This window comes from Pseudopodoces humilis, chromosome 2, assembly GCF_049639895.1.
Source record: "Pseudopodoces humilis isolate 2021_Gansu_Grassland_sample_001 chromosome 2, ASM4963989v1, whole genome shotgun sequence".
NCBI lineage: Eukaryota > Metazoa > Chordata > Aves > Passeriformes > Paridae > Pseudopodoces > Pseudopodoces humilis.
The window spans coordinates 15,295,594-15,308,608 of record NC_142201.1 but is presented as its reverse complement, the minus strand read 5'-3'; the positions used below and the strand labels follow the sequence as shown (position 1 = coordinate 15,308,608).

General features: G+C 36.8%; 1 protein-coding gene across 3 annotated transcripts in view; it reads left to right on the top strand.

The window, feature by feature from the left end:
- CDKL5 (cyclin dependent kinase like 5) overlaps window positions 1-11,777 on the top strand; it is a 123,779-nt gene extending 112,002 nt beyond the window's left edge. For 2 of the 3 annotated variants that reach the window (XM_088051985.1, XM_088051986.1), the window contains exons 15-18: window positions 4,281-4,383; window positions 8,065-8,187; window positions 9,289-9,408; window positions 10,659-11,777. In XM_088051985.1, coding sequence (XP_087908111.1) covers window positions 4,281-4,383; window positions 8,065-8,187; window positions 9,289-9,408; window positions 10,659-11,042 — 730 coding nt within the window. In that variant the 3' untranslated portion in view covers window positions 11,043-11,777. The remainder of the gene's footprint in view (window positions 1-4,280; window positions 4,384-8,064; window positions 8,188-9,288; window positions 9,409-10,658) is intronic. The other variant, XM_088051987.1, reaches the window with a different exon arrangement.
- The last annotated feature ends 1,238 nt before the right edge of the window (window positions 11,778-13,015 follow it).

The following is a 13,015-nucleotide window of genomic DNA, read 5'->3' as shown; positions in this document are numbered from 1 at the left end:
TATTTTGTAAACAGGACATGACTGACTTCTATATTGCCATGTCAGTATCAGTGTAACATAATAGTCACACTATTCCTGAAAGTAAAAGGTTGCTAGCATCTGAGCAAGTTAGTTTAGAACATATTTGGCCGTGTGTGCAGCATGACTGTTGCAACATTATAAATACTTCCCAATTCTTTAATGGAATTTGTAAAAAAAAAATCAAGAAATTGCAAATTCTGAATGGTATTCTGTATATGAGACAATAGATCTGGGGTTTATTCCAATTAATAAATCCTCCTTTTCCACATCAAAAGTAAAACATTGCAGCTCCAAACAGAGTTCAGATTTGATCTTTTGATTTTTAAGCTTTCAATGCCAGACTTCTAGACCATGAAGTTTTACTGTGGGCTTCAGTTTATGGGATTGAGATTCCTGTATTGAACTATCTATTTGAACTGTTTCATTGGTTTCTGACATTTTCTTGTTTTTGCTGAATGGTAACTGTGTAACTACCCCTTAAGGGTCTTACTTTGAGTAAAACTAAAAGCTAACGTGGAGAATTAGTGTTTGACATTTATCTTCCAAAGAAAAGTTCAGCTATTTCAGTCACTCCTTCATTAGACAAAAACCTTACTCATGTAATTGTGATTGGATCAGTAAAGGGAATAGTACATGAGGGTTTCCAAGCCAGGCTGCCTGATGAGATTAGGATTGCTGAAAAAGAACTAAAACAATCATGAGGAATTGCCTCCCAAAAAGAGCTGTCTGCAATACGAATCTCTCTATGGCAATATGAATGCAACACACTTCCTATTTTTTCTTTTCAGTTAATGTGAAAGCACATCAGCTTGCTTGCCACATGCATGTTTGCTGCTACACCTCATTGCACCTGCATGAAGCTGGATACCTTTCCTACTAGAGGCAATAAATAAGAGTGACAATCACAGAATTTCTGTTTGTACTTATGCCTTTTCCACGTGTTTCAGACCAGAATAACCAATGTGTTCTACATTACACATCCTAAGCATGCAAAAGCTGCACAAAGATAAAATAACAAAGCACAGCACATCTTGCTTTTGGTTTCTGCTTGAGAATGAGCTCTCTGAGTGGGGGCTCTTCTCTAGGGCTACTCTTATTTGCTACTAAAACAAACAGCACATAAAGATTCTGGTGAAACTGTTTGCTTTAATGAGCTGAAGCTTTATGCAAAATACCAAGATATTTGCAGTATGTTGTAAGAGTTTAGTGTTGTGTGACTCTACCATACAGATTTTTTTGATAATCCTAATTTTCTCCTGTACTGTCCATTATCTGAAAATCATCTTTTGGGATGCCTAAAATATCCCAATGTTTCATCATCGATCAAAATGTTCTGCTCTATTTTTACTCAGTACAAAATCCTGGTGTTGAAGCTTCCTGCTATAATGCTATATATGTTCACTCTCTTCACATAATGAGCATGTGTTTTGAAGCAGTTGCTTTTCAAGGTCAGTGCTTTTTCAGACAACTGTACTGCAATATGAGTCATAGGAGTTAATGACATGAACCATTCAGTAAAAAACCACTGGCTTTTGGGTAAGCAGCAGTTGAAAATGAGCAGTTCTCAGCCCCTTATTTTCCAATTCTCTCTGGTCACTGTAGCCATAAAGAGGAAATCATGGTGCAGAATTCCATTTCTCTCCTCTCTGCTCAACTGCTGTGGAGAGCAGTTTTCTCATCCAGGTTCACTGGGCCAAAGAAAAGAATCATGCTTGAGTGAATCTCTGTCTAAGAGTATTGCAAAAATTGTTCCAAGCTTCACTCTGAAGATTACCTTCACCTTTTAAAATATAGCATCTCCATTTTGGAATAGACTTTGTAATAGAAAAACCATAGCAAAACGTTGAAAAATTTTAAAGGATAGTGTAAAGTAACCTCCTGGGGGTCTCGCTGATGATGTGACACTGGTTCCTCAGTGGACAAGAATCATCGGGTTGCTAGTTTGCACTGGGGCTGTGGTTTGGGATATGCCTGCAGATGTGAATGCACAGGAGCTCCTCTGGGGAAATGCTCAGAAGATTCTTAGCCCCTTTTAAATGACTTTCTGAGTACAAGGAGGATACTTGGGGTGTATGCTTTCCTCCAACTTTTCTAACAAATCAATTAAAAATCATTTAGTGAATAATTCAGCAGGTGTTCTGTCTGTGTTAAGTCAGACAGACTCCTGAGTTCACTGAATCTAAAGCTCTGAGCAGTCTTTACTCTTTGACTTTCTCCTTGGTGCTTTAAGTGACTTGTATAAGAATGCCTTATTACCTGTCACACTACTTACAGTAGTACCAAATACAGGGACATGACAGCAACAGGAATCTTTAGCAATCCAGTATATTTAAAATATGTGTTATAAATATAGTAATTACATTACACTAGAGGTTTTTTCCCTGTAGTAGTGTTTTAATGTCCACATTAAATATGTATTGTCATGCATCTGCATGTATTTTCCGCATCTAGATATAAGTTCCCAAAAATCTAAATTAGGAAAATTTCTACCATACTTCCTGCCTATGAATCTTTTTGCTAAGACCATTCTCTTAATGAACAGTTGCTCTTTATTACAGGATTTAAACACTGCATGCATTTATACTTAGAGCCTTATACTTAGAGCCTTATACTTAGGTAATATTTCAAGCTTGAGATGGTTTTGTGTAGAAATTGAGGAACTAATACCACTTACCAGAAGATGGTTTTATCAATACAGAGGATACCCCAGTTATGTTTTTCACATTTATTTGGGAAAAACAAGTCAGCCTGGCATGTAGTAGCAGCTGAATCACCAGCTGATAGCATAGCATTTAAAGCCAGAATTAGAAGCCAGTGACAACTATATTAGACAGTTAAATGTTGCTACATTGCAGTCGCTCCAAGAAAAGCTCCTGTTTGTCATACAGAGCCCTTAAAACAGTGGCTTTGCTTTAGGTTTTCCACCAAGACAGAGGAATAATTTATTTTTTGTTTTCCTGCAATTCAAGCACGAAAAGGGACTATTAAATGACGCAGTATGTCTTTCTATATGTTAGTTGCTATTAAATGTTGTCCATCCTCTGGAATCCAGGCCCAGAGGCAGGCCTGTTGGCTGTGTTTCTCCCAGATGAGTATTAGGTCCTGATTTGAAATGTCAAAGATGGGAAATCTACTTCGCTAAGGAGATTGTTCTGATAGTTAATGATGTTATTGTGAAAATCAGTGCCTCATTTCTAATACGACTTCTTAGGCTTCATCATCCACCTCGTTTTTGTTATGTCTTTGCCTGTTAGTTTAAAGATTTTTCTAGTATTCTGTAACTTCTTTCTCGATAAGTAGTTGTGTATCATGATCAAAGGAATCAAATATTTGGGCTGGTTTGGCTGTGTTTTTAAACACACTAAGGAGGTTGAAATCTCTGAAACTATTTCTTTGAGGCTTTACTGCACCATTTTCACTTTTCAAGCTATTTTAAAGGGCACTAGAACTGCATTTAATTATGTCTCACCACTGTCTTTGTAAACCATCTTTTTATCCCATATAAGAACTTTACATACCTGGTTTACTGTGTATATTGAAAGTAACATGTTATTTATCAGCTGTAGTTGCTTCAGATGGAAAAGCTAAGAGTTAAAAGGCAGAAATTCAGTCTTCAGGCAAGTCACCTGTTCCACTTTTGGGACACCTCCTTTTGCCAGCACTGTCTCACTCACACACAACAAACTAACTGAAGGTTTTAAGTTGAAATGGACAACAGTAGATTCCCAGCTTCCCCGATGATAAATTTGGAACCATGTCAGCAAGGGTCAGGAAGTGCAATTGAAAGTGGTTCTCTCTGGCCAACTTTGCAACTCCTGGTTCTCCGGCAAGCAGTGGATAAACTGGACCTGTGCTTTTATAGCTCATCACCATTTGTATGTTTTCTCAGATATGCTTTTCATTTCTCTTAAAGACCTTGTGTGTGATATTTTGGTTTGAGTATTAAATTCTGGCTTAAAAGAACACATGCATGCTTTCCTTTTCCCTAAATAACAATTCATTGGTTTAAACTAATCATTCTACCCTTTAACTAATGTAAACTAAACATTTTACATTTTACTGTGTACCTCCTATCCCTTGTAATAAGTCTATCTGGTATTGCTGTAGTAACCCTGGAACCAATGAATGCTAAGACATTAAGTATCGTTTTACTTTAATCAATAACTTGCATTCTTTGGCATCAGATCTCAGTATTACACAGAATTTACAAAGTAATACCAAAATAAAATTTCTCTTACAATACCTTATTTCATATTTAGGAAGAGTCCTGAAAACCTTAACAGTCATTCAGAACAGCTCAAGGAGAAAGAAAAGCAAGGTTTTTTCAGGGCAATAAAAAAGAAAAAGAAGAAATCTCAAAATGTAAGTATGCAGCATTTCTAATAGAAGAATTATTTTATTCATTTTGAATTATACCATTTTTATATGCTAGATTAGTACAGTACATTTGTATTATTTATGATTATGTGTATGTATACAATTGTTCTTTTATTTTCTCTCTTCACTAAATGAAAGTCAAATTCTACTCCTGTTCAGGGTTGATTGTTCTTCCTTTTCAAATATTTCTTCACTTACTAGTCCTGTGCACCTTTGTTTACATTCAGACCCTTTAAAAGCCAGTTTTGATGCAAATATTAAGATGATGTTGCAACAGATTCTTTTTCTGGATATGGTGATACCATTCCAAGAATAGTAAATTCATTGTTGTGTGTCCCCAGAGCTTGAATAGTTTCAGGCACTCATATAGAGAAAATGAAGTTGTTACAAATGAGAATTCTTTCCAGTCTTTTTCACGGAAGTGTCTTGGTAACAGCCTCTGTCTTCTTGCTGCATTCCATGACTGGAATAAGGATGCTCTGTCTCAACCATTTTTGTTATATGTTTTGTTGAGGGAATGGATTGAGGCTTTTGTTATTCAGTATAAGTCTTTGGTGTCTCTCACGTTTTTACATTTTCATATAGCTTTTGGGAGGGAGAAAGGACTTTCTTTTATCAGAAAGTAGTGGTGTACTAACATTTCACAGAGTTTTGTAATAAAGATATTCCCTAAGAACAGAAGCAACCTAAACATAATCTCATTCTTAAGTGACAGCTTTGGAAACAGTAAAACATTTAAAACAGTAATGTTCCTGTAAGTGTAAATGCAGTTATAGTTTTGAAGATTCTCAGAATTGAGTAAATCATGCTCACTCCTGGCGAAGGAGAGTGACTTAATGAAAACACTTACTGTCAAGGAGTGAGGTGATACAACTCTGAGTGTTGGGCTTACCTGTTGAAAATTGGGAGAGAGGAATGATTTTTTTTTTAAATTTCTTTGCACTGTGTGGAACATGTGCATATGTATATTAACTAGAACTCAGAAATGTACTTCACCTTCCTGCTGGGTGAGATTTACAGCAATGGCATCTACCTCTCCTTCTGAACTTGTTCACCCTTATACCTCTGTGCAGCTCAAATATGATTATTTTTATTAAACAACTGAATGAAATGTTTAGAGTATAGGTCTGGGACTGTTTGATACCAAGATGTCCATGTAAGGATAACACACCTAAGGCTATTTGTTCCATTGATGCATTTTCAAGGGGATTAAAAAAAAATGCAAAAAGTATTGCTATGCTGTACTCTGGTTCCAGCCATTCAGACATGGTAGCAGACAACACTCCAAATATCTCAGCTGATAGATGGTGTATTAATTACCTCCACATGTGAAGGAAATATATACTGGATTGTGTTGCCTCTCAAAATCTGGCATTTTACAAAACACCTGAGTCAAAAGCTCCTTGATCTGTAGCTACCAAAACCATCACTGATCAGAAACTAAGGCAGATGTATATATAATCCTTACTCCTGTTTCTTCTCACTCTTAAGAAGGGAGGTAGAGAGGAACAGAGAGAGAGAAGGCAAAAAACTGTGTTTGGTACTTAGAGCTCGTATCTCACAGAAAGATGAATAAATTAGTGAAATAATATAGTGATACAACTCTTTCATCCTCAGCTGGAAACTTGCTGAGATCAACTTGAGTTTTGTATCAAACCAGAGCCAGAAAACCTCCATTCATTTCTATTTACAGCTGATTACCAGGACAGTATCTAAGCATAGACATAGCAACACTGGTGTGTGTACAAGTGTCTGGCTCAAACACTGCTTTGTTCTTCTTCATCTGTTAGTTGAAGACATCTACCTAGGATCTTCCAGCACAAAATAAAATTACTGCCTTCAATTCAGCACAAGATTTGGCATTAATTGTAAAAGCTGTTCACATCACTGTAATATTAGCTCTTCAACTACACATATAATGTTTTCTATGAATTCCTATTAAAAGTATTAATAGAAAACTTGTGACTACCCAAGTTTTTTTTCTGAGACCTGCAATTCATGAAGAGTCCTAGAAGGATGAAATTCCAGTTATTTACTCATACACAGACTTTCAGCAAGAAATAACAACCTAGACCTGAGGACTGTCACAGAGCAAGAAAGCACATAATAGCTAGCTATGATTTCCTTCTGATATCCTTTGGCAAGTCTCATTCTGCTGGTGATCGTCATCACAGGAGTCGTAAAAGATACCTGAAATTGAATTGAAGACATCTTAGTAATGTCAATATTAGATATTCTCAAAATATCTAATAGCCCAGAATTGATCCCAGTTCCTGACGCTTCTTCCTGCAGGTTGTTCCCATGAAGCATTCTCCCTGGAGTTCTCCAGGTGCAGTGCCTCATGGGATAGCAATTGTTACTGCCTGTTACGGGAATTCTTTGCAATATTGTTTTTGCAGAGCTGTTCTTATCCATTCTCCTTTTCATCATTTGAAGTGTTTTAGTAATTTAGCAAAAGGTGTTGAGGATTGTTAGAATCACAGTTTTATGTCATCTGCCACCAAAAATTTGGTACCCATGAGGGGTGTGAACAGTGTCAGTAGGTACTATCTTCAGAGGAGCCTGAGTTTTGCAGACTTTGGCACTTATTTCAAGCTATGAGTCTGAAGAAATTATCTGCTTTGGAAAAAACAGTTGCAGGTGAGCATTTCTCTTAGCAATGCTTTCATTTCTTTTTAATTTACTGAATTTGAAACAGGAAATTCTTCTGACCATAAAGTTCTTAAACATAAGCTATGCTAATTATTGATTTTCATTAACTTGGATGGAATCTAGATGCTGAGAAAGCGGTTTGAAAGCTCTTGCTTTTGGTGGTACACTTGTCATTGTATTTAGTCCTATAATAATTCTATTGCATAATAAAGATTTCTTCTGATAGACAGGAAAATGCAAGGCACAGTGTATGTGTCCTATGGTTGTTTGCAATAGACTCATTTATAATTTTAGTACTTTCTAGTTCTGCTTGTTCTTCATGAAGCCACTGGTAAGCTCTTTGGTTGTGCTCCAGAAATTAAAATAAAACAGCCAATGTACTTGCATCTATACATGAAGTTGCTAATGGTATATTTATGTTAGAACTGAAATAATTCATCTCAGAGCCTTCACTCTTATTGCAAGTTAAAAATAGAATGCTTTTATTTCCCCTGGAGTAACTATCAACTGCTCATTCTGAAACCAATTCCTAGTATTGTTAGTGTATCTTTATTTTCTTTATATAAAAATATGAAATATTATACTGCTTTATGTCATTATCAGAAATAAAAATGATTGCCAGGGTTACAGGATTTAATTCAAAGCTCAGTAAATTCAACCACAGCTATTAGTTATTTCCAAAAGCCTTTGAAGCAAACACATTCTGTATTCCTAATGAACATGCATTGAAGAATAGGTGTGCTGATATTTTTTTACATGCATTTCTATGCATTGAGTTCCTTGAATTTGTACCATAGGTTTTTTTCAATCATTATTGTATTTTCCAAAAGAAAATTATAGATATATAGATTTTCCAAAAGAAAAAAATATATATATTGTATATATATATATACAATTATAAATTGTAATATTGTCGAATTACAAAAACAAAAAAAAAGAGTTAACATAGTAAGGGGCAGATAGATCTCTTGAATTGAAATACTGTGCATTTAGTTTTTGTGTCTTATATTGCAGACAGACTCAACCAACGGCGAGAATCCAAGCATCAAGAAATCCCTCTTCCCTCTTTTTAATTCAAAGAATAATTTAAAGCATAGTTCTTCTTTGAAAAAACTTCCTGTAGTCACTCTACCAATGGTATTAATTTTTAAGTACAGTAACACTGTAAAATGTTCCAGTAAATTTGTTTTACTGACTACAGCAGCATGTGGTTTATTTTCATGGTATCACTTCTTCTTCATGCCAGTTAAGTATCTTGGGCCAGTTCAATAAATTTAAGTAAAATTGGCAGTTTTGTTGAAACAGATTGTGCCAACTAATTTTTTTTTTACTGTTTGATGTAGTGAAAATGTAACATACACAGTTCCAGAGAGAATGAGCCTTAGTAGGAAGGCTAGGGAAGGGAAATAGTTGTGAAATTGTGTATGTTTAAAATTAAACCGAGTCAGTATGTTTCATTCAGGAAAAAAATTAACCTGGTTTGGTTTATAACTATATTGTAATTACATAATTTTATACAAACTACTCCTTTATATATAAACTTAAATAAATCAAATACTAACAATGGATTATGTGGAAAGAACTTTAGCTCATGTGTCTGTTGTATTTTTGTTTGGCCTGATTGTTCATGATAAAAGACAGCTTGCATTAAAAATAGATTATATTTTTACTGTCCTCTTTTTACTTAGAATTCTTGAAATGAGATAAAAAGCTACATGTAAGTTTTAAATTATCTTTCTGCCATAAAGTTTCAGCTGTTTCTTAATTTTTGCTTTAGTTTGGGATATTTGTGGAGGAGAAGAAATGTGTGAATCAAGAAAGCTCTTGGATTTGTGATGTCAGTCAAGACATCAGTTTAGAGGGATTTTGGTCTGCTTCACTCCAGAGCAAATTTATAGAACTGATCCATGGTCTTAACTGCAGTATGGAATGCTTTTTAAATGAAGATGAGGCTCAACAATATTTTGGTTTTAATTTTATTTTTGAGGCCTTGTTTAACTGCTCTTTCTTACAGCAAATAACACTAACAGCATGTGAATGTTTTAAGGGCTAAGGGTAGAGCAAATCTGCATGATGTCCACAGCCACTTGCTCTTACTATGGGGAGAATTCTTGAGAGGTCACTGCAATTCTTCTGCAGTAACGGGCTTCACTTGTGTTCTGTAATTAACTGTGGGAAAATATTTACAGCTATTCTTAAGAAAATATTAGGAGACCAGTGTTTAATATTTTGTTGCAGATGCCTAACACTGAAGGTCAGGATCTCTTGGCATTACAGAAAGCCATTCATTCTTCCAATCACCAGAGCAGCAGGCAGAAGGATTGGCATCCTGAGAAGATGACAGAAATCCAGCCTCATGTAAGTGGCATTATCAGTTCCCTATATATTAATATTACTGATGTATCTTGACAGCTTTTTCTCTGGTGAATTGAAGAATTGCATTTGACATTGTTTCCCAGCTTCCTAATTCCTTGCTCACTAGATGTAAAAAATCATGTACCTGCAGTCCTGCATAATTTTTTTTAAAATGTGGACATGAATGACAAGGAAAAGAGAGACTGAATATCCTTTGTCAGTCTTTGAGCCCTTCAAAGTATTGGTGGTGTTTTTGTATTATAGGCAAGGAGTGTTTCAGTGCACGTCTATGGTAGCAATGCAGTTCTGTACAAAAGCCCTCAAGTCAGCTCTGTAAGGAGTGGTGAATCCTGAGAGTTGGCTGCTGCTCAGCAGTGTTCGATACTTGATGTGGACACCAAAGCATCGAGACCACGTTACAGTGTGGCTGGCACAGACTGCAGTTTCATCAGGCTACATTTTGAAAGCATTGCACTGCACTAGTGCAACTTCATTTTCTGCAGTGCTAAAACCAGCTCAGTGGGCAGTATTTGGGAGGGAGTGTCAGTGCCATGCTCCACTGTTGTCATATTGGAAACTGGAAAAGAGGGTTTGTTGCAGCTGCAGTGTTTGAAGAAACAAATTGCTCTGTGAGCTGTGGAATTTAATGAGACTGCTTTCGTACCACCCAGGCTCTTGATACCCATTTTCAGTAACCCTGAATCACCACTGACCTTCAACTTGCTCACCAGTGAAAGAAGCTGCAGGAGATCAGAGCTGCCTATCACCCAGCTGCCAGCAAACAAAATATGTAACTTCTGAGTTCTGCCAGACCTTGTTTTAGTGCAGATGGTTACTCAAGACTCACTCTAACCCCTAATTTATGTTCACAACATTTCTAAGAAGTTGTATTTCTGAAATCTGTTCCTCATAAAATGTGGCTGAGGTTCATAAGTTAATAGCAGAAGTGACAGATGGACAGCTAATGCAATTGTCTATGCCTGCATTTTCAAAGGAAACGAGGATAAAATAATTGATGGGACACATTTTTTTCTGAGGGAGAAAAGGTTCCATCTTTTCAGGTAGCTAATAGATTGGACTGTGATGAGAAGACACTTTCTCAGGTGTGTAGTCACAGCTTGGGATGAAATATATCAAAAAAATATGAACTAAAAGTGAAGAAGTCCTGTAAAGTTCAAAGATGTTCAGTTTAGGATAGGACAGCTTTTTTATGGGAGATCTGATATGATGGAACTTTCCCGTGTGTCTTTCAGAGCCAGCCGTTAAAATCTCTTCGGAAGCTCTTACACCTCTCCTCAAACCATCCTGTCACTGCTGAGCCCCGCTTCCAGCCCTTACCGAGCCAGCCAGCCAAAGCTTCTTTTCCTGAAGTGCGAATTCATCCCATGAGTCAAAGCTCCAGCAGCGGCAGCAGCAACGTGCGGCCGGAGCCCCAGCCGAAGAGCCGGCCAACGCTGCAGATCCCGAGCCAGCTGGAGCCCACCTGGCACGTGTCCCCGGTGAACAGGAGCGTGAGCGATGGGCCCCCCTACTCCGACCAGCTGCCTTCCAAGAGCGGACAGAACGGGCACACCTACAGCCGAACAAACCGGTCGCGAATGCCAAATCTGAACGATCTCAAAGAGACAGCCTTGTAATTGCACTGCAGCAAATAGACCAGTGTGGGTGGAGATCAGCATAGGGGAGCGGTGGTGGTTCTGGTGATGGTAAGACTGCATTTTCAGCTTTATAAAGGTGTGCAATATGTACGTGTGGAGCTATGCTGTTCGGCACCACGAGAGAGTCAGGGATTATACAGGTGCAAAAGTGAAACTATGAATTACCAGTCATCAGAAATGTCACTGGATGCCAGGCAGAGTGTGACAGTCAGGGAGAAAAATGCACTGTCATTTTCTCTCATTTACATTCCAGCTTAGTGCACATCTCTGTCTGAAAGCTGGGAGACTTCTGGTATGTATTGGCACTTATAAGGGTGAAAACATTGTCTAGGCCTATGCCCTTACTACATTTTTTGCTGCCTAGTTAAAACAGTGGGGTTTATGTGATAAAAGTGTATCCCTGTTAAGGGTTTAAAGTTAAATTGTATGTCTTAAATTTGTTTTTTAAACTTCCATATTTGATAGGATTTGTAATATTTATTTATGATGACCTAATATCGTACTGTTATAATCATATCTTTTATGTTATAATGTAAAGTTATTTTGAGCTGTTTGAAACATTGTGAAGCAGTGCAACAGCTACAGTAGTTTCTATAAAAAACTAACAGTAACATTTATATATTGCATCAGGAGTATTTTATTCTATATATAAATATATATATAAATGGAAAATAACTGTCTGTTTTTTAAATATACTCATTTAAAAGAAAAGTATTGTTATGACACTATCTGCCATATTTTTTATACATTTGTGATATAAAGTGCAGTATTATACTTCTAATAAAAGGAAGTTGAATGTGGATATAAATGTGACTGTAACAGTATGAGTCTTGCTTGGCTACGAGAGCCCAGTATTACAGGCATTACTGGTAACGAACAAAAGGCAGCATTTTATTCCAAGCTTTATTATGGGCTATTTTGTTGGAAGTATTGGCTAAATGTAAGAGACTGCAGAACTGTACAGTAATCTAAATGTGGTATGTTCTCCCCTGTGTCCATAGCTTTCCTAGTAATATTAATGGGATTTCTGCATCTGCATCAAGAGCACAGAGCCCCAGTACCAAATTTTTGTTTCTTCTAAAGAGATGAAGTGCCCCATGACTACAAGCGAAAGCAGGTGCTCTTCCACTTAATAGCAGGGGTGAAAACCAAAGAAACACAGCATGAATTGCAAGTGAAATGCAAAGCTTCAACACTTAAGCATAGCATGGCACTGCAGATCATGGTATAAGCTTTTATGCATATGTGTATTTTACATCTCTAGCAATCTATGAACTAATAAGATAAACACTGTATTAGAATTTAAACTACTCTTGCACTTTTTATTATATTTCAGGATGTATTTAAAGTTACAAATCTGATATTTGGATATTGAGGGAGAAGGTTGCCATGCAACTTGATTTCTCCTTAGGTCTTATTATCCAGATATTCCCATACCCAGTTCAGCTACCAGTCTCAGCAAAATACTAGATCTTGGGTTCCAGTCTCCTGTAGAACATAGCTAAAACTGCCTTTACCTTGGTGAATGTCAAGTGTAGAAAATACACACCCTGATTCCTCTGTTGCTACCAGTAAAGTGAATCAAAGGTGAGCCAGTAGGAGTCAAAATAGTTATGCCAGTCTAAACTTTGTGCAATAAGAGGAGAGCCAGGCCTGTAGTGTCAGAACAATACAATCTTTCCTTTTTAAACATTAGTTCTACTCCCTCATTACTCTGCAGCATAGTTTGTTTTCTAGATGCTGTCTTTGTAAGACACCTGTACTTGCAAATACACCGTTTTTTTCCAAAAAGAGATTAACCTGAATGTAAACTGGATGATTTAGCCATAGATGTAGTTAACAGAAGCAGCCAGGCAGTAGAAGCTGAACTTCCAACTTGGATAACAATGCAAACTGGACAGGCTGTTCAGTACCTCTTGAGTCATACCAAAGTTCTAACAACAGAAAATTCG